At 52.0% G+C, this 27820-nt stretch overlaps 7 protein-coding genes across 7 annotated transcripts; 3 read left to right on the top strand and 4 right to left on the bottom strand.

Moving 5' to 3' along the window:
• Window positions 1–207: 207 nt before the first annotated feature.
• Window positions 208–9917, top strand: BDP55DRAFT_545949 (beta-ketoacyl synthase domain-containing protein; the record flags this gene model as incomplete). The annotated part of the gene is made up of 9 exons (XM_060568614.1): window positions 208–605; window positions 698–964; window positions 1034–1329; window positions 1418–1650; window positions 1703–7030; window positions 7092–8696; window positions 8751–8981; window positions 9033–9751; window positions 9815–9917. 9 exons carry the CDS (start codon window positions 208–210, stop codon window positions 9915–9917), a joined length of 9180 nt encoding a protein of 3059 aa, XP_060433070.1.
• A 799-nt stretch (window positions 9918–10716) lies between these two features.
• BDP55DRAFT_725551 (major facilitator superfamily domain-containing protein) lies at window positions 10717–12774 on the bottom strand (the record flags this gene model as incomplete). The annotated part of the gene is made up of 6 exons (XM_060579023.1): window positions 10717–11536; window positions 11611–11878; window positions 11938–11948; window positions 12010–12265; window positions 12333–12494; window positions 12549–12774. The coding sequence occupies 6 exons, from the start codon at window positions 12772–12774 to the stop codon at window positions 10717–10719; spliced, it is 1743 nt and encodes a 580-aa protein (XP_060433069.1).
• A 793-nt stretch (window positions 12775–13567) lies between these two features.
• On the top strand, window positions 13568–16040 carry BDP55DRAFT_759625 (FAD binding domain-containing protein; the record flags this gene model as incomplete). The annotated part of the gene is made up of 5 exons (XM_060580830.1): window positions 13568–13977; window positions 14006–14456; window positions 14510–15146; window positions 15219–15346; window positions 15427–16040. 5 exons carry the CDS (start codon window positions 13568–13570, stop codon window positions 15592–15594), a joined length of 1794 nt encoding a protein of 597 aa, XP_060433068.1. The 3' UTR covers window positions 15595–16040.
• Window positions 16041–16863: 823 nt separating this feature from the next.
• On the top strand, window positions 16864–18226 carry BDP55DRAFT_653001 (uncharacterized protein). The gene is made up of 3 exons (XM_060574151.1): window positions 16864–17002; window positions 17154–17527; window positions 17611–18226. Exons 1-3 carry the CDS (start codon window positions 16974–16976, stop codon window positions 18033–18035), a joined length of 828 nt encoding a protein of 275 aa, XP_060433067.1. The 5' UTR covers window positions 16864–16973; the 3' UTR covers window positions 18036–18226.
• A 668-nt stretch (window positions 18227–18894) lies between these two features.
• BDP55DRAFT_691536 (uncharacterized protein) lies at window positions 18895–20701 on the bottom strand (the record flags this gene model as incomplete). The annotated part of the gene is made up of 3 exons (XM_060576983.1): window positions 18895–19477; window positions 19539–19586; window positions 19641–20701. 3 exons carry the CDS (start codon window positions 20699–20701, stop codon window positions 18895–18897), a joined length of 1692 nt encoding a protein of 563 aa, XP_060433066.1.
• A 1300-nt stretch (window positions 20702–22001) lies between these two features.
• BDP55DRAFT_691535 (benzoate 4-monooxygenase cytochrome P450) lies at window positions 22002–24110 on the bottom strand (the record flags this gene model as incomplete). The annotated part of the gene is made up of 7 exons (XM_060576982.1): window positions 22002–22207; window positions 22293–22394; window positions 22497–22792; window positions 22875–22999; window positions 23060–23394; window positions 23453–23635; window positions 23696–24110. The coding sequence occupies 7 exons, from the start codon at window positions 24108–24110 to the stop codon at window positions 22002–22004; spliced, it is 1662 nt and encodes a 553-aa protein (XP_060433065.1).
• A 1297-nt stretch (window positions 24111–25407) lies between these two features.
• BDP55DRAFT_652990 (chaperonin 10-like protein) lies at window positions 25408–27110 on the bottom strand. Its single transcript, XM_060574150.1, has 7 exons — window positions 26811–27110; window positions 26670–26749; window positions 26584–26604; window positions 26396–26494; window positions 25762–26343; window positions 25574–25680; window positions 25408–25511 (listed from the first exon to the last, which is right to left on the bottom strand). Exons 1-7 carry the CDS (start codon window positions 26939–26941, stop codon window positions 25452–25454), a joined length of 1080 nt encoding a protein of 359 aa, XP_060433064.1. The 5' UTR covers window positions 26942–27110; the 3' UTR covers window positions 25408–25451.
• Between the last annotated feature and the right edge of the window lie 710 nt (window positions 27111–27820).

Genomic DNA, 27820 nt, shown 5'->3' with positions numbered 1-27820 from the left:
TACGTGCAGGATCGAAAGTTTACATATATTGATTTCGTGTTAAATAAGAGTTACCCCATACGCAAATCTCTGGAGTGTATCATAGTCTGAAGCCCAAATCAATCGAGGGACCGTTCGAACTTTGGCTTGCTGCCATCTCTAGCCGTCTCAAATTTTGTCAAACCACACCCATTACCCCTCGAGGCTGTTCTCTTTTCACTTGCAAACATGGTTGAGCCAACGCCTAGTCCCATTGCCATCGTTGGCATGGCATGCCGTCTCCCTGGAGGCTCGGATAACCCTTCCAAACTCTGGAATATGCTTTCAGAGGGACGAAGTGGCTGGCGTGAGATCCCCGAAGATAGATGGAACAAAGATGCGTTCTATCATCCAGACCCTGAGGCAAAAGAGGCCGTCAATTTCAAGGGCCTTTACTTCTTGGACCAAGACATCACTGCTTTTGATGCACGCTTCTTCAACGTCCACCCTCATGAAGCCCACTGCCTTGATCCACAGCAGCGCATCTTATTGGAGACAACATACGAGGCTCTCGAAAACGCTGGGCAAACCATCGCTGGTATCAAGGGCTCTGATACCTCTGTACATGTAGGAGCTTATGCCACCGAGTAAGTTCCCATCTCATCCTAGCGCGAGAATGTCTCTTAGGAAATATGTCGGCTCAGGCTGAAGGTACATTCGGTCTAACATATGAATCTAGCTTCGAACGCATGGGCTACAAAGACACAGCAAGGACGCCAAAGGCCCACATGATCGGCACAGGAATCGCAATTCTGTCAAACAGAATATCCTACGTCTTTGATCTTAACGGGCCGTCTAGCACGGTCGACACTGGGTGCTCAGGAAGCATGGTAGCCTTGCATCAGGCATGTCATGGGCTCCGAGCAGGAGAGTCTAAGATGGCTATTGTCGCCGGTACCCAACTTGTCCTCTCCCCTGATCAGATTATTCCCATGAGCAGTGTCGGGTATGTCTTGACCCCTACCAATACGTTTGTGACTTGAATCTTGAATATGAGCTGAAGAAGGGGTAACAGCATGACCAATCCGGATGGCAAATGCTACGTCTTTGATAGCCGCGGCGCTGGTTACGCAAGAGGAGAAGGTGTTGTCACTCTAATCCTTAAGCGTCTTGACGATGCTATGAGAGACGGTGACAGGGTCCATGCTCTCGTCCGGAACTCTGGTCTGAACCAGGACGGCAAGACAGTAGGCCTCACGCTGCCAAATCCTATCGCTCAAGCGAATCTTATGCGCCTCGTATACAAGAATGCCGGTCTGGACCCGGCAGATACTGTATATGTTGAGGCCCACGGCACTGGAACTCAAGCTGGTATGTGATTTTCACTCTGCCTCCTTCGTTGTACTTTTGCTTTCTTCTGTTTTCCATTATCGATCGAAAGCGGACCCTAACGACGGAGCAGGTGATAGCGCAGAGATATCATCTATTGCGGAAGTCTTCTGCCCCGAAGGTAAACGAGAGGACGGTCTATATGTTGGCTCCATCAAGTCAAATATTGGCCATCTCGAAGCTTCAAGTGGTGTCGCAGGATTGCTCAAGGCCATTCTCATCTTGAAGCACGGGGCGATCCCACCCAACATTGACTTCATCAAGCCGAAGCCCACGCTGCATCTAGAGGAGCGTAAGATCAAGGTATGAAACATCCTTCCTGCCCATTGGGACTGTTGTTGACCATGACATCAAGATTGCTACTGAAATGGTTCCACTCCCTGAGTCTACTGGCCCCCATCGAGTGTCTGTTAACTCTTTTGGCTACGGTGGAACCAATGCCCACGTTATCTTGGAAGCTCCAACCAGCTACGAGAAACCTGACGGAGTCCCGGCTCCAGCGAAGTCAAATGGTACTAATGGGCAAACCAGCGGGCATATCAATGGACAGGCCAACGGACACACAAACGGACATACTAATGGGTTTTTCACCGAAGGAAGTCGCACCAACGGACACCCAGAAGTGCACGAAGTCTCTTCTCCTGCCCATGACACCAATGGGACCAACGGACTCAATGACTTCAACGGAAAGATGAAAGACAATGTAAAGGTGATCGACGGCTTACCCACCCCAAAGCTCTTCGTCTTGTCAGCTCGATCGGAGACATCTTTGCAGGCTATGGTAGCCAATTTGCAAGGATGGATCTCTTCTCACAGCGATACCCCCTCACTTTCCAACCTTGCATATACTCTGTCGAGCCGTCGATCAGAGCTGCAGTTTCGATTCAGCGTCGCAGCGGCCAGCCATGAAGAGCTCATAAGCCTTCTAGGACAGAAACCGCGCATCACCAAGGCTGCGTCCAACTTCCGCTCCGTGTTTCTTTTCACGGGTCAGGGAGCTCAGTGGCATGCCATGGGCCGCGAGCTTACCAGAGAGCATCCGGTATTTAGAGCATCGATGCTCCAGTCAGAAAAGATCCTGAAGGATCTTGGGGCAGACTGGAGTCTGATTGAAGAGCTTTCCAGAGACGAAGACAACTCACGGGTTGGGCAGGCTGAGATTTCTCAACCCTCTACTACAGCGGTTCAGATCGCATTGGTTGACCTACTCAAGAGCTACCACGTCTTTCCCAATCTTGTTCTAGGTCACAGCAGTGGCGAGATAGCCGCTGGCTATGCTGCCGAGGCGTTAGACCACGAAACAGCGCTCGAGATATCATATAGGCGCGGCTTCATGTCACAGGCATGTGCCCGTGTGATTTCGAGCAGAGGAGCTATGATGGCCGTGGGTTTGGGAGAAGACGACGTCAAGAAATATGTCGAGCAGACCAGAACCGGGCTCATCTGCGTTGCATGTGTCAACTCTCCCGTCAGCACAACCATTTCTGGAGACGAAACAGCTATCGACGAACTCAAGCAAATCCTTGACGAAAAATCCATCTTTAACCGGAAGTTGAAGGTGGACACGGCCTACCACTCTCATCACATGAAGAAGGTCGCAACAAAGTATCTCGACTCCATCGCACACGTCGAGGCCCGCACTCCAAACCCTGACATCAAATTCTACTCTTCTGTTGCCGTCGCACATAAAACAACTGGATTCGGTGCACAGTACTGGGTTGACAACCTAGTGTCCCCAGTCCGCTTCGGCAACGCCTTGGAGCTCCTGTGTCGCACAGAGCTCGTAGGCATCGAGCCGGCACCGCTCACCCTGTTCACCGAAGTTGGCCCACACGGTGCCTTAGCGGGCCCAGTCAGGCAGACCATCAAGGGGCTGACTGGCTTCAAGTCAAGCTACTTGTCCACGCTGTCTCGAGGTCGTGATGCTGCGATCACCCTCCTCGAAACAGTAGGAAAGCTGTTCGAATTTGGGTATCCGGTGTCGCTACAAGCAACCCTAGGAGGAAGTCAATCGGCTACGTTCAAGTTGATTGATGATCTTGCTCCTTATCCTTGGGATCACTCCACGAGCTTTCTCTACGAATCAAAGCTCAGCAAGGAGCACCGCTTCCGCGCGCACCCGCCTCACGATCTTCTCGGCCTCCGGGTCCCGGGAACTACGCATCATGAACCCACTTGGCGCAACCTTCTAGGTGTAGGAAGTCTTCCGTGGCTTAGCGACCATGTTGTTGATGGCTTCGCCATTTTCCCAGCGTCCGGATATCTCTCTATGGCCGTGGAGGCAGTGCGCCAGATCAGCGTCGACAGAAAGACACAGGGTGTCATCTCTCGGATCCATCTGAAAAATGTCTCCTTCACAAAGTCAATCATGATCCCCGAACGACGCACCGACGGACTGACGTCTGATGTAGAGGTCCTTCTGACGTTGAGACCTGCCAAAAGTTTGACCGACCGTACATGGGAGACATTCCGCATCATGGCTCTTTCGCCTGAAGATGTATGGCACGAGCACTGCTCGGGACATATTATGCTCGAGTGGGCGGCTAAGGAGGATGAAGTCGAGGGATCTCGTGAAGAGAACAAGGCAAATTCGAGTGGCCTCCAACACCTCCAGGATATCATTGACGCTTGCGACACTAAGATTAGCGGTGAAGACCTTTACAAGAACTTCACTGAGAACGGCAATGTCTATGGTCCTACCTTTGCTGGTATAGAGTTGGCGCAGATCGGCTCTCGTGGAGGTGTCGCAGAGATCAAGATCCCCGATGTGAAGAGTATGATGCCTCGTAAGCATCAGCAAGAACATGTCATTCACCCAGCTTCACTCGATACAGTCTTCCAACTCGGAATTCCACTGTACCGGAGAGATGTTGGTAATGGACCCGTGATGCCTACAAGCATCGACGACTTGATAATCAACTGCAAACTCGGCAGCAAACCTGGCACCAAATGGACTGTATGCTCTACCATGGGTCAAAAAGGCTTTCAGTTTGCTAGTATCGACATCATGGTATTCGAAGAGGTCACCGGAGGTGCGCCACTGGTACCTGTCTTGGACATCCGTGGTGGCGCGCTTCGGGGAATCGGCGAAGCTCCAGCGGACGAGAATGCTCTGCCGTTCTCTCGCAAGATGAGCTACGCTCTCGAGTGGCAGCCCGATGTCGACCTCCTTGCGTCGCTACAGCAAGGTTATGAACCAAACCAGCTGGTGTCGTATCTTCAGCTTCTAGCCTTCAAGCAGCCACGCATGAAGATACTGGATTTGAGCGTAGGAACCGAAGCCGACATAGCGCTGCCATTCCTCGAGGCAATCGATCGTACGGAAGGGTTGCTTCTCGATCGGTATACATACTGCAGCGCCGACACCCATGTCGAGTCCTTGAATGAAGCCAAAGCCTCTCTACGTCAATGGGTTGATCGAGTCGACTTCAAGACGTTGGACACTTCAAAGAATTATACTCAGCAAGGTTTTTCAGAAGAGTCTTTCGACCTTATAATTGCTTCGCAGGAGGCAGAGCCGGGCTCTGTTGACGAGTCTCTAAGCAAATGGCGAAAGCTTTTGAAGCCTCGTGGCAAGTTGGTCCTTAGTGCATCAACGGTCCAAGATGGACAGAAAGATGTTGTTGTCCTGCCAGATGTCGATTGGCATGCCAGATTGGAGCATCACAGCTTTCAAACAGTGATACCAGACAAGAGAGACAGCGCCACAAGACCTAACATGATCATCGCCACCGTCGTTGAGGAGCAGTCTTCACCTCAAACTTTCCCGTCAATTCGCATCGTCTCCCAGTCCCAGCCTGGCCAGTTTGAATCTCTGGTGGATGCATTCATGGCATGTATGATGAGACAAGGATTCCCCTGCTCTTTGGATGGCTGGTCATCTGAGCCAGTCAATGTTGATGCCATCCATATTGTCCTTGACGATTCGGCAGATCCTATCCTTGCTGCACCGAGTGCCGAAAGGTTCGCCCAAATCGTCTCGTTAGTCACCAAGGCGAAGAGTGTGCTTTGGCTAAGCTGTCAAGAGAGCGGTGCTGATACCCATAATCCGGCGAAGGGGATGATCAGCGGCCTCGCCAGAGTCGTGCGGCGAGAGAATGCGGCTATGCGTTTCGTCACCGTCGACGTACAAGATGATGTTCTATCGACTCCGGAAATTCTGGTGTCCCAGATCTCTGATATCACCAAAAGGTCTTTTGCTACTCCCATCAGCACCTCACGATCAGACGAGGATGAGTTCACCTTCAAGAACGGCCAACTCCACATTCCTAGAGTTCATGCAGATGCCAAATTCGATGACTGGGTCAAGAGGGCCATCTACGCTCCAGGAATGGAAGACGGCTCTTTCCACCAGGTAGATAGGCCTCTCAAGCTCGAGGTTGAGACGCCAGGACTGCTCAGCAGTCTCCGGTTTGTCGACGACGACACGCTATCAAAGCCCCTAGAGCCATTTGAAGTTGAGCTTGAGGCAAGGGCATACGGAGTCAACTTTAAAGATGTCTTCATCGCGATGGGTCAGATGATCCCGGGCGTCACCATGGCTGGTGAGTGTGCCGGTATTGTTCGCAAGGTGGGCTCCGCCATCGAGGACAAGTTCCGCGTCGGTGATCGTGTCTGCGGGATCTTCGCGGAGCCCTTCTCTAGTCACCCAAGGATCGATGGAAACTTCAGCTGTCACCTTCCAGAGAACATGCCCTACTCCGTGGGTGCGTCTATTCCTGTCATTTTCTGCACCGCATACCACTGCATCGTGGAGGTCGCTCGCCTCGAGCGTGGAGACACCATCCTGATCCACGCCGCTTCAGGCGGTGTCGGTCAAGCAGCTATTCAACTTGCCCAAAGTATTGGAGCCGATATCTTCTGCACCGTGGGTAGCAATGCGAAGCGTCAATTGCTCATTGACACTTTTAACATCCCGCCAGACCACATCTTCTCGTCTAGGCTTCGGACATTCAAGCAGGGCATTATGCGACTTACCCAAGGCAAGGGTGTGAACTGCGTCTTGAACTCATTGTCGGGAGAATCACTCCATGACTCGTTTGCTGTTCTTGCACCTCTGGGAACCTTTGTCGAAATCGGAAAGTCTGACATTTATCGGAAAAACGAGATCAGCATGGTTCCTTTCGACAACAGTGTCACTTTTGCTGCTGTAGATTTGACGGTCTTGGCCCGGCTCAAGCCGAACAAGATGCGAGAAACACTTGACAAAGTACTATCATTATTTGCGGATGGCACCTTGAAGCCTGTGGCACCCATAACGGCTATGCCGATGACCAATATCGAGGATGCTTTCCGTCTGATCCACTCAAGAAAACACACCGGCAAGGTCGTTCTTGTCTGCGACGAGCAGACGCAAGTCAAATTGACACTGGCACGTCCTCCACCTCTCCGGTTGAACAGCAATGGCACATACATCATCTCTGGTGGCCTCGGGGATCTTGGGCGAAGGATTGCCAAGTTCCTAGCCGCTCATGGTGCGGGACATGTGGTAACGTTGTCTCGTCGCAAGCTTCAGGAGGAAGATCAGCTTGCATTCGAGGAAGATTTGCGAGCCACAGGAGCGGAGCTACACATCATCTGCTGTGATGTCACGGATCAAGAGTCAGTACAATCAGCCGCTGCCGAATGTGCAGAGAAGCTTCCTCCAGTGAGAGGAGTCATCCATGCAGGAATGGTTTTGAGGGTAAGTCTCGGTTATTGATCCAACACCTTACACAGCGCAGCTCACTCTATCTCTACTATAGGACCATCCTTTTGAGATCATGTCTCACGACGACTACATGACCTCAATCAAGCCCAAGGTACAGGGCACTCAGAACCTCGACGCCGCCTTCAATGCGTCTGATTCCTTGGACTTCTTCATTATGCTGTCATCCATCACCGCAATCCTGGGAAAGTCTGGGCAATCAAACTACGCTGTCGGCAACGCCTTCCAAGATGCTTTTGCCCAGAGCAAAAAGGGGTCGAGCTGCGGATATATCGCTTTGAACCTCGGTGCGGTCGACGGATCATTGGCCATTACCTCGTTGCCTCCTGCGCAGCAAGACGCTATGAGACGTGGATCAGTCCTCATGTCGTTTGATGAAGTCTTCGCCGTTTTGACCTACGCCATGAGCGCGCAGGCAAACGAGGACGATCTCCACCAGCTGATTCTTGGTTTTGATCGAAAGTCGATGGAGGCGGTCCATGACGAGATGGCTCTTGCCAATCCCTTTTTCAGCCAGATTCCCTACCTGGAGAAAGAGGGAGAGCCGACAAAGGAAGCCGCCACTGACGTTGGAAAGCTGCTTCAACAAGCCTCTTCGCCCGAGGAAGTCAAGAACATTGTGGTCAGCGGCATTTGCCAGCGGTTTGCCATGTTCACTGCCGTTGCAGTTGAAGAAATCAGTCCGGACGTTTCGATGGAGAGTTTCGGTCTCGACTCTCTTGTTGCGATCGAGTTGAAGAACTTTCTCTCTCGCACCTTCCAGGCGACACTTCAGACATCTGAAGTTCTCGATGCTGTCAACATCTTGAGTCTGGCCAAGGTCATCATTCTCAGGTCAAAGCTCGTTCCCAAAGACGCAGAGGCGGCTGTCGCGGAGACGGACGATACCCCCACGACCGACCAGGTATCGGATTTGGCCATCGAGAGTATAGCAGCCGGTGCCAACCACGACTTTCACTGCTGTCGAGCCTCCAAGACACTTCAAAAGATGCCTCTCGTTGACTTTGACGTCATGTTCGATGACTACTTGGAGAAGTCAAGACTGTTCTTTTCCACCGAGGATTTCAAGACTATCGAGGACGATGTGGTGGAATTCAGGAAGCCGGACAGCATAGGCCGGGAGTTCTACCGTCGTCTTCATGAGCAGGCTCACGACCCCGCAATAGAGAACTGGCAGGAGAAGTACTTCCTTCAGAGCATGTACCTGCAGAGACGCATGCCACTCGCACCTTTCAACAACTTCATGGCATTCCATCCTCTCGGAGACATGGGCCACACTCAAGCTGAGCGAGCAGCCATGATTGCAAGCATCGCCTTCCAAGCCAAGCGGGACCTCGAATCAGACCGATGGGAGCCCATGGCGTATATGTTCACGGCCAACTGCACCGATCTTTGGCAGTATATCTTCAACACGGCTCGATTGCCTGGTGTTCCGTTGGATCAAATGACCAAATTCCCTGGCAACGACTACATGGCGGTGCTCTATCGCGGACACATCTACAAGGTTGAGCTTATGGACGGAGACCACAATGTTCCCGTCGAAGCATTAACCAAGATCTTTAACGCTCTCCTAGCTCAGCAAGACATTGTCGACAACTGGACAAGCATCCTTGGCACCGACGATCGCACTTCATGGGCGGAGGTAAGTTTTGCGCATACGCAATGAGTGATCGTGGAACTAATTGATGCAAAACAGAGTCGACGATCCCTGATTGAGCTTGATAGTGTCAATAAGGAGACCATAGACATGGTAGAGGCTTCTGCTTTCCTCGTCTGTCTCGATGACACGGAGCCTGCGCATGCAGAGGATAGAATCAACAACATGATGATGCTCAATGGGTTCAATCGATGGGTTGACAAGTCCATCGCATTTGTAGTGTGCAAAAACGCAACTTCTGGCACATACGTCGAGCACACGATGATTGACGTAAGTTTGTTAGTGATCTACTTTGAAGCAAAGTTTTCTGACCGCACATAGGCGATGACTCTCTTCGCAATGCAAACTGCCATTGTTGAAGGTATCATGACCTACAAGCCCCCGAGAGAGGTCAACGGACACGCCAATGGAGTCGTCGCCGCGCCTAGAGAGTTTACCCTCAAGACAACGCCGGCCTTGGACGAGCGCATCCTACATGTGCGACACCGTTTCGAGAAGGACATCTCAAAGTTTGGATACAGAGACATCGTGCTCTCCGACTTTGGAAAGGACGTCCTCCTCGACCGACACCTCCCCATCAAAGGCCTCTATGATCTGATGGGTCTGCTTGCCAACTACTATTACTACGGCTACAATGCCCAGTCCTGGGAGGCCGTCTCAATGTCACACTACCACAAGGGACGACCGGACATTGTGCAAGTCAACACACCAATTACTGCAAACTTTTGCATCGTCGCAGACGACGAAAGTGTGCCAGCGCGGAAGCGCTTCGAGTTGATGGTCGAGGCTGCCAATGCTCGTAACCAGGTCATCAAGGAGGCGTTTACGGCGGGCCGCTGTTACCAGCGGACGCTCAGGGCCCTTGAGCTCTGCGCAGAAGAGGGCGAAGAAGTGCCTGCTCTCTTCAAGAATCCGCTTTATGAGCAGACTGTCGAGCCTAACCAGATGTTCTCGAACACCGACGGGCTATCTCCCGAGTCTTGCTTTATCATGCAGAACCCGAAGAGGTTTTGGATGACGTACTATGTTACCGATGCAGGGTAAGTGACTTTCTTGCTGGAATACCTCCGTGTTGTGAAGGAAGCTAACATTTCAATCTATAGAGCCCATTTCTCTGTCGTCACTGGGAAAGAAGAGGTGGTTGCTTGGGCAGACTGTCTTCATCGCGCTTCTTCAGTATTAAAGACGTTGATAGACGCGACGTGAAGTGGACGGTGTACTCATTTTGGCGTCTCAATTGTCTTATAGTAGTCGTAGTCGCTTGTCGTTTCTCATGATTGATGTTCAGTGTTAGCCTTCCTTGCTATCAACCATATCCGTTACACATACCTATCCAGGCACGCTTCTTGATCTTAACCCGAAGTGCAAGTGAGGTAGATTCTTTTGCTGAAGAACATCTCAAGTGACGGGTATCGGGGCGTCAATATTTTACCATCATAACGAAAAGGATTGGCTTCATGACCGCTACCTTTGGGGGTCACATTACCATGTATTCCACTAACATGAAGTCTCTGGAGTTTTCCACACACTGACGACTTGCACCATGTCAATGCAAAGACATCATGTCAAAATGCGAACATCGTCACAAATTTGCCTTCAGGGGTTGCTTCAGGAGCTCCAGGGCCTGGCTTAGAGGGCCCATACATTCCAAGGCTCCCGTCCAGCGCCTGTTTCGGGTGCTGCTCCAGCGGCCCCCTCCCTTGGGCCACCTTGCAAGATTACACTGAGGTACCTCACCTTAGCACGCGTGCTTAGGTACCTCGTAGTGCAGAATGTCGCCAAGCCGAATCATCAGATGAGAGAGCATGCTGAAGCTGGGTACGACTCTAGGGCGGCCCTTGTAGACGTTGAAGCCTACACCACTGAAGAGTAAAATTGACATGATGTCTGCAATTTCAGGCACTGATTCCAGCAGAACGATTGCAACTTCTCAACGATAAGTAAATGTATAGCCCTGTATAAGGCCTGGTGTTAATGCTGCGTACTATAGGAAGCCTTTTCATATCTATACAGTCTTTTCATTCCTTCCCTGCTCCAACGGCGGAGTTGCAACTGGGTCGCCGGTGCCGGCTTCTTGACCCTCTGGAGATGGTTGCACCCGATCGTCTGGAATCCATCGTCTCTGCATGCCAAAGCTGAGCACCAAGGAAGTGCCAGCTACAACGATTGGCAAGATGAAAGCCCTCGAGATGGCGAAGCTGAACGCCTTCTGTACGAACGGCAAAACAGCTGCGGGAACCGCCTTCGCCAAATCCGATGCGCCCGCGTCTTGTATTGCTTTGACATGGACCCCTCCCGGCGCTCCCGCCAGCCGACGGTACAGCTCCTGGGAGAAGAGGTTGGAAGCTATGCTAAGTCCCACTGCACCACCTAGCAAGCGATGGAAAACCACCATGGCACACGCTGTGGGCATGTCGCTGTCGGGAAGAACGACCTGCACCGCGATAAAGGGGACCTGTTCCGCGAGGCCGATGCCCGCCCCGCTGAGGATTTGAAAGCCAATCCACTGCCCCACTGACGACTCTCTATCAAGTCTCTGGAGAAGAACGCAGCCGGAGATGAAGACGCTGGACCCGAGCCACATGAAAGGGACGTAGTAGCCTTTTGAGCTGACGCACGCTCCTGTGACGATGATGGCGATGCTGCACGGAATTCCGTACGCGAGACAACGGATGCCGGATGTCACGGCATTGGTGCCTAGGACTGCTTGAAAGTAAAACGCCAAATAATACATGTGCGTATTATGTGCCATAGACATCAGCATGTTGAAGATGCAGCTGATGGCCACCGTTTGCTGCGAGAGGATCCGCATAGGGATGGTGGCCCTGGGTTCGGGGGTTTGCCCGGTCAGCTCCTGATGAAAACAGCATCGAGAACTCCGCCTGAATATTGAACTTACTCTTCTTTCTTTCTTGCCTGTAGCAAGCCGAAAGCTGTGATGAAAACTCCAAATAAGACGAGGCATACGTAGACCCTAGGGTCAGACCAGGGATACTTGGTCCCGCCCCACTGAAGAGCAAAGAACAGGGTGATTAGGCCGGCAATGAGAAGAAATCCGCCAAGAAGATCGAGTTTCTTCAGCTTTTGGCGCAACGACAGTCGCCCGTATATTGGTGTTCTCGCTCTCAAGATCTTGTACGCGATTCCAAAAGTTACCGCCCCAAACGCTAAGCAGACTGTCAGGTAATCTTGGTCGGATGCTCCTCCAGACACCTTCATCACTCACGTAGGTTGATCCTGTTTTCAGTCAGAATTTTGTCAGAGTTTTGTCAGAGAAGATCATTAGGGGGCACCTTACCAGAAGCAGAATCTCCAGGTAAGTCGAGGCGTATCTGTGATGAGTCCTCCAAGAGTCGGACCCAGGACTCCAGCGACGCCGTACATGCTGGTGACGAGGGCCATTCCGAACGGCCTAGCTCGCAGAGGAACCGATGTGCCGTAAACCGATAAACTTCCACAAAGCAAGCCGGCGGCTCCTATGCCGGAAATCACTCTACCGGTGATCAATGCCGCAGAATCTGGCGAGGCAGCGCAGAGAATCGAGCCTGCTTCGACTTCAGGGAATCACGGAAAGCTTTAGTAACTTTAACATGGGGCATACCAGCTGCTATTTTCACTTACAAATGATGACGGAGGTCAGATAGAGAATTCTGGCGTTGAACAAGGTGTACAGGCGACCAAATGTAGGTTGGAATGCCATTTCTGTGAACAGGTACGCGCTACCGTACCATGGCACGTCATTGAGTCGATGGAAATCACTCGTTATCTTGGGAATCGCCGTCGCTGGAGATGGTGAGTTTGAGGACCTCCAGGAAACTGCAGACCGGAGAAGCTTACCTAGGATACTTCCATCGATGGCTATCATGAAGGTTGCAATAGTGAAGACCGTTGATAGAAGAGCCAGCTCTCGTTGTGTTGCATATCGATGAGCCTGCGACTCTACAAAGTCTTCGCCGGTCGTCGTCTCAGCCACTCCAGTTCCCTGGTTTCCAAGTTCCTTCTGAGAATTCCTAGTCTCCTCTTCGAAATGACCGTTGATAGGAGTATCGCGAGTTTTGTTCATTTTTCTGCCCACACTAAGCTGAGGTGGAGTGGAAATTTCCAATGTATCTCTTGCATCGACCTCCATGTTATCAAACGACACAAACGTTACAAAACTAGACAAATTTTGAATTTTTCTGAAGACAGAATTGAGCACTGCAAACAGTCTCCGACGTGCCTCTGGCCGGAAAACATCCTTCAATCCTGACGCACAGCTCCCAGCAACATGACTGATGTTCGATTCGGGACATTGATGGGCCTCATCTTGCCGAAAGGGTCTTTCGCTCCTACAGCTCTTCTATGGCTGACTGCATTCAGTAATAAGATACACGCCGAAACTAGCGCGTGAAATCCTTCGACAACCCGCGTAAGGCTGCGTTGAGAATCCTTCAGGAGTAATCCTGCGGGAACTACGGGAACGGCACCGTCGGTCCAGGAGGGCTTACAGCTGTTTCGCAGCACATAGCCTGAAATCAGCGCTTCGGCTCGCTCTTCCGTACCATCCACAACAATCTTGTCGAAAGAAATCCATCGCTTACTAGTTGATTTGATGAGAAAAATACAGGCTATGGTGATTGGCTGGTCAGCCAAGACATCTTTCGATGTGGTGTAGATTGCCGCCTTGCTGCGCCCTTGCACACCGAAGGATCGGGCACGACTATACGAGGTCTCTGCCTTGGCGTTCTCGTTACAATTGGAATCGGATCAAGTACTATGACCGCAACAGACATAGATAAAGTATGTATAGAAAGCTGTTCACATTGATTACCTATGCTTCCAAAGACCGGTGGTTGGCGGACTCCTCAACACGCAGCATGATTTATTCCAAGTTCCTCTTTGCGCTTTGCGCATCTGCTTTGGTACAGGCAACACCTGCCCCATCGGAGTGCAAGGCCTTTCCAGGCACTTCATCATGGCCCTCAAGCAATGATTGGTCTCGCCTGAATAAGGCGGTCGATGGACGGCTCCTCAGGCCACTTCTTCCTGGCGGCGTTTGTCACCCGGACCAGCCGAACTACAGTGCAGACCAATGCCCCAACCTTCTGCCGGCTTGGAGAACCTTTGAATTCCATGCTGAAGACCCCATCTCAGTGATGTGGGACAATTGGACCAACTATACCTGTGTTCCTCTTGATGGCTTCCCTTGCAGCGGAGCAGGCTATCCGTCCTATGTTGTCAACGTCACCACGGCGAAGCATGTCAAGGCTGCCGTCGATTTTGGTGAGTGCATTTAACGACACGAAAACAACAAGTTTGGCTGACAGAGACTTCTGCACAGCGCGGAAGAACCAGGTTCGTCTAGTCGTCAAGAGCAGTGGGCATGATTACCTCGGGCGTTCCATTGCGCCAGGCTCACTTTCCATCTGGACTCACCACCTCAACAATATCAATTACCACGAGGGCCAGTTCAAGCTTGCTGGATCAGGAAAGGTCATACCCGGAGATGCCATCACCGCCGCAGCCGGAGCGAAGATGGTCGATGTATATGCTGTAGCAAGCCAACACAATCGCATTGTCGTTGGGGGCGGAGGTAAGACCGTTTCGCAGGGTGGCTTTGTGACGGGCGGCGGCCACTCGATCTTGGCACCGCACTATGGTCTCGCGGCAGACAACGTGCTTCAGATGGACGTTGTCACCCCCGGCGGCGATATTATCACTGTAAATGAAGATCAAAACGCCGACTTGTTCTGGGCCATGCGAGGTGTAAGTCTTAGTCTGCGGGAGTCTTGATTGTGCACCAACTAACGCAATGTCAGGGAGGAGGATCGACTTTCGGGGTTGTCACTTCCATTACGGTCAAAACGCATCCTGAGAAGAAGCTCACCATGGTTTTATTCATGGCCTTCTCAGTCCCCGAAGCCCCCTTTACCATGGACCTCGCCACTTGGGGCGCTTCTCAGCTCCCTTACCTTTCGGACTCCGGCTTGTCAGGCTACCTCATGGCAACTGTTAACTCAACACCGCCGATTCCAATACCTGGTCTTCCAGAGCGAGTCGCCGGTCTGATGGGCAAGACAATTATCCTAGACACCCAAGATACGAACAAGATCAATGAAATCTTCCAACCACTCAACAAAACCATCCAGGAGCGATGGCCCGGACAGGTCAATTTGCTCATTCTGACTCAACCGTATGACTCATTTGCAGCCTGGTATGCCGAGAACTTTGATGATGGTCAAGCCGGCGGCTCCGTCTATCTCATTTCGCGACTGCTGGACAAGAAGACTTTGACCAATGACCTGGACGCACTGAAGAGTGCACTGGAGCCAATTCTTCTCAACGATGGTTGGTTGGGAACCTACCTGGTCGCTGGAAAGGGTGTCAATGAAGCCAAGCCGCGGGGCGGAGGAAATTCTGTTCACCCGGCCTGGCGCAAGACATATATTCATGCACGTGCGTACTCAAACAGAAAAGTCTCAAGGTCTACTAAGGCTACCTGTGAGACAAGTCACTGACAATGAGCAGTTACCTGGCAGGGTTGGGGATACGAACCATGGGATCCAGCAGCTGGAGAGAAAGCTAGAGAGATTCTAGATGCTAGGTTCGAATCTCTTCGCCAACTAACGCCCGATGGAGGATCATACATCAACGAAGTAAGTTTTCGTAACCGATGGTGAAATCACATTACACGTGTAAACATCCAGATCATAGCTTCTGCTAACGATTCGAGTAGGGATTTCCGTTTGAGAAGAACTGGCAGCAGGCATTCTGGGGCGCGAACTACCCGCGACTATCCAAAATCAAGCGAAGCATCGACCCCAAAGATGTTCTATGGTGTAAACCTTGTGTGGGAAATGAGGGCTGGGAGGAAAGGAGTGACGGTCGCCTTTGCAAGGTTTAGTAGACCAGAAAATTTCTAGATTGTTGTGAAGTATTTGCACTTTGTCATCTACTCCTGTGTACGACTGAGGCATTCCCACAATTCATTTTCGTGTGTTCTGGATAGCACGATCGACTTGTAAAATTCAAGCGCACTTGACGCGTTTTGACTCGTAGAAATAGTGTAAACTTTGCACATGTTTTGGACAGGAACTCAATCACAAAGAACCTGTTGAGGACAATCCATTTTTGCTCAGTCCTTTTGGCAATTCTTCAAATTTCATTCATCACGTTTAAGAAAGGTAGAACGCACCACGATGCTGTATGCTAAAACCCTCGTCTTTTTCATGTAATAAGGTAATTCAAGGATCACCTTTGATTCGTTTGCATCCAAAAGGCAGGAATGAAGGCTAAGTTTGTTTTGACGGACCGGTCGTAGGCCATTGTTTCCCCGGTATATCGGGGGCCCACTAGGCCGACCAGCCGACGAAACTAGCTCGGAACGGTCGCGACGTTGTCTTAAGCTCCGTCATTTTACCCAAGTTTCAGTGAAAAGGGGTTAAGGGATTGATGATGCATGAAACCACAAAAATAAGGCTGAGAATGACTTGTGGCGCCAGCTCAGTGGAAAATGTTATGCCCTTGACGCAAATTGGTGGCTTCGAGATTGTCTCGGATGGCTCTGGTTCATGCATCCCCCCACTTCTCGGAGCGGTCTGCCCGGATATATACTTACCTGGAGGCTGGCATTCTCAACCGTTGCAACCACATCTCCTGTATGTCTCAGCCACGAAGTCTCAAGGAAGATTCTAGGCTTTGGTAATGCCCGGCTAGATTAGGCTGTTAATTCCGTTCAATTTATGAGCCGCTTGTTGGGGTTCACATAGGTAATTGATGGGATGGCACACACTGCTACCTCGTCACATGCAGTGCAAATTTGGTGGGAGAATAGTATTCAGCGATAATTCAAACGGCCGAGACCTCAACTTGCAGCAGTCGGGCCTACCAAGATGGATGCATCACGCAAGGACCAAGAATTCACAGTATTCCAAATCAGAAGAGTGAAAAGAAAACACGCGTATCTAGAAAAGTACGGTAACTTGCATGTAGCTCCTCCCCGCCGGGACTAAGCGTTGCAAAAGATCAACTACCGGAGATGTGGGGCCTTGAGTTACGGAGCACCCCGGCGCTTTGTCCGGACCAAGCGGACCAAGAAATGCTGACGTAAAGTGGCAGACGTCACAATGGGGAGAAGCGCGGGGTTCATGGACACCAGGGCAAGACAAGATGGCATTCTCATAGCTCATCTTGCCAAAAGCAAACGTCCATGTCCAATTGCTTTTTCGTAACTCAACCCAACACAATCAAGCGCACCGGGAGAGAGTACCGAAAGTGGGTAAAATGTCCAAACCTGGTCAGTTCCGAGCCGAGTAAGTCACTCTTGATGTCAGCGGCAATGCATCTCATTCCATCAGTTTGGTCGCCCGTCAAAAACCATGGCAGGGTCTCGAAACCATAGACCAAGGACAGACGAGTCATCTGTATAATCCTTACAAACTAAAATAACGCCAACCTCCTTAGTCTCCCTGAGCTCGCGAGACATCTCCTCACGAATGGCCCTCACAAAACTAAACCCACCGCCCGTCGAGTCCGAGTCATCCTAAACAGCACATGCGTCGTTGATACCACCAAAGCAGTCCATATTTGGGAACACGTTGCATATCCGCAGTACTATGTACCTATAACAGAACTGCGGAACTGCCGTTGGAAAGACAAGCAAGACATTCAGTCTACCGGCGACGCAATTCAAGCCGCTGCGGCAGTCGTTGAAGTCACCGTTCCTGGCCGGGACGGTGAAAACGACTTCACCACCGACCGGGCTTTAAGATTTTCCGACAATGGAGAGATCAGCGGTGCCCTAAAGGGTCTGGTAAGGCTCGAGTTCGGTAGTATGGGTAAGTGTCTCAGCCACATCGGAAGTTCCGTAATTTCCGCCACGTACCTTCGGAACTGACAAAACCACGACATCAATTTTCAGACCAGTGGCTCGAGGAAGAAACGCCCATATACGTCCACCCCAAGGATCCCTACAAGCGCATCGATATTCTCCCTTCGACGCGACCAGTAGAGATCAAGGTCGCCGGAAAGACCGTCGCCAAGACCGACTTCGCCGTTCATTTGCTGGAAACTGGGTTGCCTACGCGATACTACCTCCCCTTAGCGTCGGTTGATCAGTCAGCGTTGCGACAAAGCAAGCTCATCACAAAGTGCCCCTACAAGGGCGATGCCGAGTACTACAATGTTGTTGTAGATGGCACAGAGTACAGCGACTTGGTATGGTACTACAGGCTTCCGACTCAGGAGAGCGCGGGGATTGCCGGTCTACTGTGCTTTTACAATGAAAAGGTTGACATTATTCTGGATGGAGAAGTTCTGGAGCGGCCGAAAACATTCTTTTCTTGAAATAGGTGGTCATAGGCAGCTTGAGCAAATTTCAGTGAAGTGGTTTTGATGATGCATTATGTGCAATCGCAGTCGTGACTTTCTTTCGGAACCTGCAATACAGACTGGATGGAGTTGGATCATGATACATCTGGGTGTCACTGTAGTCACGGAATGAATGATAATTTTATAGTATCCTTCAATTTTTTAATATGGTACATTTTGATACACGCGGCATATCACACTGACGAATTTACAATAAACGTCGAGAGGCTGCCTTTCTGTTCCTGATGAGTGCTAATCAGCACCCAATCACAAAGTCATAAATCGTAAGTGTTACTCCATCAGTATCACACAGCCTTAGCTCTCCTGTTGTAGAAGCGTATGCAATCTATGATCCCGGCGGGACGTGAAATACATCGACCAACTCATCAATGGGCTGTGTCAACGGTACCCGCATTCTCATCCGTCGCGTCTAATTGCCGCTTGTTTGCGCCATCCCCCACCAACGACCAGCTCGGCGCGTCTCTTGGGACCGTGGCGCAGGACATCGGTCTCGGTTTGGTTTTGGCGCTGATTAGTCGTGGTCTTGGACCCTTACTGCAGCCAGAAACTCTGCTTGCCGACAGGTCAGGATCGCCGACATCGTGGGTGACGCAGCGCCGGGTCGCGTTCCTGAAACGCATGTCATGGCACGTTGACAGCTGAGCAGTGACCATGACGTGCAGCTAGTTCAGTCGATGCCGTGCATACTTCAGTCGCATGCCTTCCTGCATTGGGTCATCTGTTCATGGTCGTTTAGACCGTCCCGCGTGGACTGTTGATGAGCATTGTCGACTAATGTCGTCGTCTTGTAGTCGCCCAACTGTTGATCGCCAGATCAAAAGTACCCAGGCATCGAGCCGTACGTTCCAGCCGGGCCGTGCGCATCATAGCCCTGCGGGATGAATTCGTCCATGAATCCAGGAGGTGCCATGCTGTAGAGGCTTGCCGGATAAACCTGCATGGCTTGAGAGCAATCCATGGCGTCCTGGTTAGCCTGCTGCTGCTGCTGCTGCTGCTGATGCTGCTCCTCCGAAGCCTGCTGCTCCAGAAGCAGACGCTCGTCGCGCTCCTTCAGCTGCGACAGGGAAGCCTGCTGAGGCAGCGCGTGGTGATGGATCGGGGGCAGTGACGTGACGGCGGGCGTCAGGGCCTGGGCAACGGAGTGGAATGCCGGGATGTCGGCGATGAGCTCTGGGAAGCGGGTGAAGAAGTCCATGCCCATTGTCCAGGCGTTGATGTCGGATATCCTCTGCTCGAACATGGGCGATATTTGATACTGGCCCGTGACTACGCTCTTCTTGTACGCATCACGGAATTCAAACGGCCAGAGGAGGTGGAAGTTGGGGCCGAAGAGCTCCCAGAATTGGTTGTTGCAGTAGTGGTGCTGTCCGAAGACGAACCGTTCTCGAACACCGGGCCTAGAAGCTTGTTAGTGACTGCATTGTCGACAGCAACGGCCGGAAAGATGTGGTGAAGTACCAGACGAAAAAGTCGATAGCGTAAGAGTGAGGCATCGCCTGTGACGGTCTGCAACAAGTCAGCAAACATCTACCACTAGTACACCCAGTCAAGATGACAAACCTCTTCAGGTACCAGGTAGGTAGCTTAGCATATCGTTCCGGGGTAGGATCGGAGTGATACTGCAGCAGCAGGTGCATAGTCCGAAGGATCGCCAGCCGTTCAGTCGGTGGGCAAGTCACAAAGCACAACTCGTCGACCCTCCGAAGCTTCCTCCACAGCTTGGATAGCGGTCGCGACCTGGCGACGGCATCCCAGCCTTCGAGCAGTACCCGCACGGGTATGTCCTCGTCGTTGGCATCCTCGACCGCGTGAGCTTCCTTTGATATGCGACACCGCTTCGCCAAGACCTGGTTGACCGCCCGCCATACGTTCACCCTCGGCGGCGCTGGACCTGCCGGGGTCCGGACAGTGACGCAGTCGCAGTGCGCTTCAGGCGGTGGCACGATGAGATTGGGATCGTCTGGAGCATCGTCCCCGTCGTCGTCCTCGTCGTCGACGAAGTCCTGGCTGTCAGACGTGGAGCTGGGTGCGTGGACGCTGGGCGCATGTACGCTGGATGCCGGGAATCCGTTCGGCACGCTGCCGACGACGGCGCCGTTGACACTACCGTGGAAACCGTGGACGTCGAGGGCGGCGGGGGTTTCGGGCAGCAGGCCCATGGGTGCGGTGTACGTTGGCGCCGAGAGCTCCGTAAGCATAGTCGCATCCCGAGAACCTGCTGGTGGCAGGGATGTTGACGCTGTCACGGTGGGAGGAGGAGAGCGTTGCTGCGTCGCTGCTGGGGTTGGGCGGCTCGGCAGCACATGGTCGCGGATCGTCTGCTCGATGGACTTGAAGGTGTCGAACAGGCCATCCCGTTCGCGCGTGACCGAGGCTAGCTGCTCCATGGCGGCCGACAGCCTCGTCGAGTCATCCTTTCGGAGCTCCTTGACTTGGGCTTCGAGCTCGGCGATGCGGTTGCGGGTGCGCTCGCGAGCTTGCCTCTGGGCCCGGCGGTCAAGCTCGCGCTTCCGGATTTTGCGGGCGAGCTCCTTTTCGGAGGGGACCTTGGCTGGCGGAGCTCCTTCTCCTGTTGCTGCTGCTGGTGTGGGGGCATCATCGTCTGGTCCATTGGACGCCATAGCTCTCTCTTCTTCCTTTATGAAAGAAGATTGGGGGCAGAAAAGAGAGGAAGAGCCAACGAGAATAAAAGCGCGTCCGCGCTTGAGGAGCCAAATGTTTGTGCTTTCTCCGCGCGTGGTCCGCTGGTTTGGGCCCTATCTTTCGCAAGCGGATGATGGGAAAGCTTGGTTTTGTCAGCGGAAAGATGAGATATCGATTACTAGCCCGAGCACGGGTACGGATAGTGTCGAAGAAAGTTGACGGTAGATGTGCAGAAGTGGATCGGGCGGGCATCAATACTAATGGGGAGAAAAGGGGACCGGGAGTTGAAAAGACAAAAGGAAGCTTACTCCTTGAGGATCAATTAACCAATCGTGTATCGAGGCAGACAGACAGCCAGAGGCAGCAGAGACAGGGCTTGGACGGGCATCCCGGCCACGCCATAGACAGACATTCGAATACGGAGTGCAGATACAACAGTCAGAGAGTAGGTATAGATGTATGGTGTAGCAAGGAGGGAAGAGGGGTGGATGAGAAGTTGAGAAGAAAGATCAAAGAATGTGGGGTAAATGCGGCCACCCTTGCCGTGCTGTACAGTGGACATGGCACTTGCTTGTCCTGCAGCTCTCTCTCTGTGTCTCTCTGTCTCTCTGTCTCTCTTTCTCTCTTTCTCTCTTTCTCTCCTTGCCTTGTCTTGCCTGCCCTGGTCTAGCTGAGCTGGGATTCCTATGTGACATTGGGCTTAAACTCTGCCATCGGTGGCTTCGCGTGGCTCTGATAGAGTTCGGCCGCCATAGCTCCGCACGCAATTAGCCCAGAAGAGCGACAAATCAGCGGCTGGGAAATGGTGGGAAATGCAAGCCGGTGGCCCTCCACTCCGTCGCATTGGTCTTAGAGTGTCTCAGTCGCAAGAGCAGACAACTGTGCTAGTACTAAGAGAAGGATTTCCCAAGCAAACCAAGCTCCAACGGGGGCTAATTAGTACTACTTCGACATTCCGCGGATGCCGTGTCCGGACGGGACTTCTACCTAGTCTACTTTCCCCTAAAAATCTACTAAATCCTTACCGTCCCCTGCAAACCCTTCAGCTCGTGTAGCCACACCAAGCCTTGCGCCCTATCGAAAATCGATTCCGAACTGCCAGACTTGTCTATGCAAAAAGTGGGTTTATGTTGGCTTTGCAACGCTCATTATCAAATTGCGATATGTCACTGGATACCTCGGATATCTCGCCCACATATTAAACATGGCTTATAAGACATTCCAGCCCGAGCAGTCTTGTGTTACCTCCAATCGTCATCTCTCTCTCTCTCTCATTTGCTAAGCTGTCACTTTTCCCTTCTCCCTCGCTTTGAAAATCACTTCCAACTCCGGCAACGACAGCGTAAAACCATCCTTTTTGCCATTGATAAACGCTTCTGCCTTCTGCCCTGGGGCGAATGCAACATCATATCGGTTAATAATTTGGCTTGCGCAGTAACGGATCTCCATCAAGCCCAGCTGCTTTCCGACACACGAGTACTTGCCTGTCATGATTTATCCTTGTCGTCAGCTCTCACGTTGCACCAATCGGCCCAAAAAGGTGAAGGTGGTAATATTTTAGGTGCTTACCAGTACCAAAGGGAACAAATGCGGCAGGATCTTTGGCCAGATCGGGCCGGGTGGTCCACCGCTCGGGAATGAAGTCGTTTGCCTGCGGAAACAGACGCTCGTCTATTCGTTTTCGCCACAGTCAGCAAGCAACGTCTTGTACGAAAGACGCACTCCCATCAGCCGAGACAATGATGGAAAACCCCCATTTTTTTTTAGACTTGCCTCTGAACATGGTATGCGTAGGCACCTGGATGATTGTGTCACCCGGAATAAACGTCCCGTCGATATCTATGCCCTCGGGCGGGGTCATGCGCTGCACACCCGACGGAACGGGAGGGTGAAGCCTCAACGTCTCATCGATGCACGCCTGCAGGTACGGGAGCTTTGACAGTGCGGAGTGTTCTGGCTCCGCATTCTGCGCAAAGTAGTCGTCGATCTCCTCCCTTACACGCTGGTAGACATCCGGCTTCTGGGCTAGCTCGAAGAAGAGACAGGTGAGGGACGCGGCTGTCGTGTCACTTCACGCATTCGGAACGGCAATGTCAGCTGAGTTGGACCCAGCACCATAGATATCAAAGGGGGATGCGAGACATTACTAACCTTCCTGCAACGATGATAAGGTAGGCATCGCCGTATAGGTTGAGGGTGTCTTGCCAAGTCGGGTTCTTGAGAGATTGGTACTCTTCCAAAATCCACGAGAAGACGTCCGGGCGGTCAGGGGGGTTCTTAGATTTGATGACAATTAGCATGCATATCCCTCGACCCGGGTCGACGGCACATCTTACCTTGATTCTCTCGTCCACCTGAGCCGTGACAAATTTCCAGAACCGCTTGTTGTTCTCATTCAAGATTGGCGTGTTCTTGAAGATGGGGAAGAGCCATAGCATGTGGCTGAACATGCCAATAGCTTGCATGTCTTGATGCAAGGAAGTCATGAAGTAGTGCTTAATGCCTTCCTTGAGCATGCCAAAAGATTTGCCAAAAGCCAAGTCTCCCATGACATCGAAGCTATAGAAATTGAACCAATCTGAAATATTGAAAGGCTTTCCCTTGTTCTTGTCGATGTTTGCAAGCAGCTGATTGGTGTAGTCGGCAACCCGGAACTCGTAGTCTCTAAGCGCTAGTCCTCTTGTTAGTTGCGAAACCCCAGATTGTCTCTGGGCGAGTTCTTGAATTACCTTTCGAGCTGAACCCTCGGTCCCAACTCTTGCGCCTTTGCGCGTGCTCTTGCTTGTCTCGGACGAGCTGCAACGAGTACATGGGATGCAGGACTCCATACCAAGGGCCCTTGGTACACGGTGAGCGATTTGAGTGAATTGGAAGTACGGCCTTTGGGTTGTTGATGGACAACTCCGTCGGACCTTATCCCATTGATATTAGCATTCTTTCTTTCGATGATAAGATTGAACAGAGTTCCTTACCAATTCTCACAATGTCGCCGTATTGTTCATGGAGTTGCTGAACCTCGGTGTACATGTGCAACTCCTTGACTGCTCGTGAGGTGATCCACAGATTCGACAGCCTCGCCAGGAACGGCCCCTTGAAGCCATTAAGCCGGTGGAACGCCGCGCGGTACACAAGTAGACTGGTGTAAATTCCAGCGATGAGAGTGGCTGTGAGAGATCCAGCAGTCCTGAGCGCAGCCGCGTGAGTCTGAAAGGTCTCAGGGGCCCCGCGGGCAAGAACCGCTGTGAGCAGTCCAATACCCAAGGTGAAGTTCCTAAAGAGTCTGGTGGTGGATTTATCCCATTCCCCTTTACGGAAAACAAAAACGTGGAGCTGAGTGCCCAGCACGAAGAACAGGCCACGGGCCTGAAAGATCTGGAAGTCTGTCATTGCCATCTTTCAGTGTTTGTCATGCCAATTTCTGGCTCCGCTTGCGGCTTGTTCACCACACAGAAAATGAAGAAGAGAAGAAGTGTTTCTTTTTTGAGAAAGCAGATAAGGATGGGACTGCTTTCACAGGCTTGGTAAATACTATCAGAGCCGATTCCAATGCAACTCTTCGACAAATCAAGCGAAGCGCATGGAGAAATCACTGCGTCAGAACCGAATCTCTGCTTTCCAACAAACTCACCGTACTTGGCGTCAGGAAGCAACACCACGACGTGTCAGAAAAGACCAATCACCAATAACCCAATGGGGAAACCAACAGCTCAACGAAGCTTCGAGTCAGAAAAACTCCCAACCCATTTCGGGATGGTCGCTGCATAACACGATCAGTACTCGACCATTCACGTCTACTTGATAACTCATCTGGTCTGATTACCCCTAACCCACGCCACAGAATCCGAAGTACTATGACGAGGCTTAGGGATCTGGAACAAGGCCTCTTTGTGGTCTCACTGACCCGTTGCAGAATGTGCCTACCCACCAGCCATCATGCGAGAAGACGACTCAGAATGTTCAACGGTTTCTGACTCGACAGATCCGGGGTAGAATCAAGGGCCCATGGGGTTCTGATCTTCCCCAGCGCGGGGCCGCGCCTGCGTGTCGGTGGAGTCTGGGGAAGAGCTGTCAGAAAACAGAAGTCTCCCCGTTTCCCCGCAACGCATCAGAAGTTTCCCCTCGTGCCCCGTTCTAGATCTCGGGCGTCTGAGGCTTGGAGTCTGGGGAAAGATCTCGATGGGCCTCTTGTTTTCCCCGTTTCCCCGCAATGGGGTTAATTAGCCCGACGGGATGAAAACGGGGTGGCGCGAAAGATGGTCCGGGGCCGCGTGACCTTCGACGCGGGTTGCCGACGCCATGAGCCGAGCTTGCCAGCACAGCCCAACAGCTTCATTGAACTTTATCGTCTAGCTCGTCTAACCGTCCCGCAATCTCGGCACGTAAATTGGAGTTTACCCCGGCTGCTAGCGAGCCGAGTCGGCACTTGTGGTACGAAGTAGTCTCTCTCTCGTGGCATTCTCGTAGCACCGGTTCTCGGGCTCGGCTAGAACGTCTTTGGCAGCCTTTTGATGCTGATCACATTCTGGTGGACTGCGTACGATATCACGACCTTCGAAATATTCGGAATCAATTTTCATATCTGAGACACACTATGATTAAAATATAGCGCGTGCTTTCTCTTCTTTTGGGTTTCCAAAAAAGAGGCCAATTGAGATCAAAGGTACTCGAAGAGCGTTTCATGGTCATCAAAGTTGTGTATTTACTGGAATCATGTCATTGTATATGCGTCTACTTCAAATCAATCACAACGCGTCCTTGAATCCCTCCAGACTCCATCTCGTTGAAAATCTGTAGATCGTCCTGTCAGCCGGACGTGATCAAGTAAGTATCTGAGAATGAGATCGAGTTACCTTTGTTAAGCTTCCCATTCGCCGAAGTTGGAAGTGAGTTTTGATGTTGCCTTGTGCCGCGATCTCCAGACATTCCTTGGCCTCGAGTCTATTACCAGTCTTGACACCTGCGGTATACAGGTAAGCATCTGTGTTAAGTGGGTACCAATCACGCAGTGAAAAGATGCCATGACCAAGTTAAAACATACCAAAAATAGTCAACTCGTCGACGAGCATGGGTTCGACGTCTGCAATGGCCGGGCTGCTATTCTCGGGAACACCCAAGCAGACAAGCTTGCCCCTGAAGCCGAGCCACTTTGGAGATTGCACATACGCCTTCTTGTTAGACGAGCACATGAGCACAACCCTCGCTCCTCCACCCGTAATCTTCTTAATCGCCGCCGTCAGGTCCTCGTCGGTGGGGTACGCCGTGAAGTCGACAAATTCCGTCGCCCCGAGGTCACGGCAGAATTTCTCCTTGGAGCCGACATCCATGGCCACGACACGGCACCCGATCACGCGGGCGTACTGGATCGCTAGATGACCGAGGCCCCCGCCGGCTCCAACGATGACTACCCAGTCGCCGTGGCGGGCGTCAGCGCGCTTGAGGGCTGTGTAGACGCTGATGCCGCCGCACATCAGAGGGGCGGCTTCTGCTGAATCGAGGCCTGCGGGGACGGGAGTGACGTATCGTGCCGTCGATATGCAGTACTGTTGAAATGTGCCGGGGGTGAAGTAGCCGGAGAGTTTAACTTGTGCACATGATGATTCTCCGCCTTGAAGACATCGATCTGAGATGCGGTGTTAGTGAAGGAAGGTTATGTGAGATGATCGTGACCATACCGCAGTTGAGACATGCATCTGCCGCATACTTGATTCCCACCCTGTCACCGATTGCTGGTGATGTTACACCAGTGCCTACAGCAACAACTTCGCCAACTCCTACAAGCACATTAGTGACGAGTCAAAAAGAATAGTGTTTGACCCTCGTGATGTGAGATTTGGTGATTTACATGGGAGTTTTGACGTACCCTCATGACCACCAACTTGACCTGTGATATCTCATGATTAGATCCTTGCTCAATGAGTCGAACTACTCGAATCGGGTGAGACGTACCTTTTGGTGTAGGAAATGGGACCGATGAAAACGCATTCATGCAAAAGCCGTAATCGGTATGACAAACGCCAGAGTATTGTCTGCAGTATTAGCATGATCAGTAATGGAACTTTGTGGTATTGAAGGTATGAATCGACTCACAGCCGAACCAAGACCTCTCCGGGGCTAGGCTCCGGGATCGGTAGTTCCACGACCTCCGTCTGTGTGGTGCCGGGCTCCGTGTATACAATCGCACGGTTGTGGTTGCTTTCGCCGCCCATGATGGTCGCCATAAAATTTCTCTGCAAATATCGTTGATGTTTCTCAAAGCCCTAATAATCAGATGGGACTTGCGAGGGAATGCATGTCGTTATATTCTTCAACGTGGCCGGGCGCGCGCGCGCACGCGGCCTCACGGCTACCAGAAACGAACCCGAGCATTCTGGATCAATTGGACCGAACATACCCTTTCCCTCCCCCCCTCCCGAGCACCCCTTCGTAACTAGATAGCTGGCCGACCGGCCTGCCTTAGCTTCGAAAAGGGGAGCCAGACTATCGGGAACAAGCTCTGTTTCTTTTCTTTGCCTGCTACGGAGTACAGCCCGCAATAATTGCCGAAGCCGTGGCACGAGGTAGTAGAGTCTGGCTCAGGTGCCCCCATGCATCTCATGCCGGCGCCGAGCCGGCGGGTCAATGTCTTGAGGGAAGACCAAGACCTGGGGAACAATTCCAGCCAACCATCAGCTGCGGAAAGCTTGACTCGACCTTGAGTCTGTCTGCATGACCAACCTTGCAGGAGGAAGGGCGAATCCTCAAACACAGCGCGAGGCGAGCTAAGGTGGACAACGGCAGCAGCACGGCGCAGCTGGTGGTCGAGTCAGACCCTCTTTTCTCCCCGGCTAAGGTAGGAATCACGATCGGTTCAAGCACAAGTCAGACTTCTGCTACGGGGAAATGGGTGCGGCGCGGGATAATAGAAGTGCCAAACGCAAAAGGAGGGGTGGAAAGCGGCACGTTGCCGACTTCAAATTCGTCTGTTGTCTGTGTCTCCAACTTTCTTCCCCCCTTTCGTCACTTTCGTCTGCAGCAAGAGAAGCAGGAGAGTCTGTGTCAGCATTGACGTGCAGCAAAGGTAAACATACTACGGAAGACGGCAATGCGTCAACACTATC

The sequence above is a fragment of the Colletotrichum godetiae genome (genome assembly GCF_030913485.1).
Source record: "Colletotrichum godetiae strain CBS 193.32 chromosome Unknown BDP55scaffold_8, whole genome shotgun sequence".
Taxonomy (NCBI): Eukaryota; Fungi; Ascomycota; class Sordariomycetes; order Glomerellales; family Glomerellaceae; genus Colletotrichum; species Colletotrichum godetiae.
This window is presented reverse-complemented; position numbering and strand designations above follow the sequence as displayed.

Excerpts from the sequence above, each read along its gene's own strand:
- BDP55DRAFT_652990 (XM_060574150.1), bottom strand. The coding sequence starts at position 26,941 with ATGGCGACCATCATGGGCGGCGAAAGCAACCACAACCGTGCGATTGTA. Across the intron at positions 26,750-26,810 it reads GGAGAGGTCTTGGTTCGGCT|ACAATACTCTGGCGTTTGTC; the intron begins GTGAGTCGATTC and ends CTAATACTGCAG. Across the intron at positions 26,495-26,583 it reads TCAAGTTGGTGGTCATGAGG|GAGTTGGCGAAGTTGTTGCT; the intron begins GTACGTCAAAAC and ends ATGTGCTTGTAG.
- BDP55DRAFT_653001 (XM_060574151.1), top strand. The coding sequence starts at position 16,974 with ATGTCCAAACCTGGTCAGTTCCGAGCCGA. Across the intron at positions 17,003-17,153 it reads CCTGGTCAGTTCCGAGCCGA|TCTCCCTGAGCTCGCGAGAC; the intron begins GTAAGTCACTCT and ends CAACCTCCTTAG. Across the intron at positions 17,528-17,610 it reads GCTCGAGTTCGGTAGTATGG|ACCAGTGGCTCGAGGAAGAA; the intron begins GTAAGTGTCTCA and ends ATCAATTTTCAG.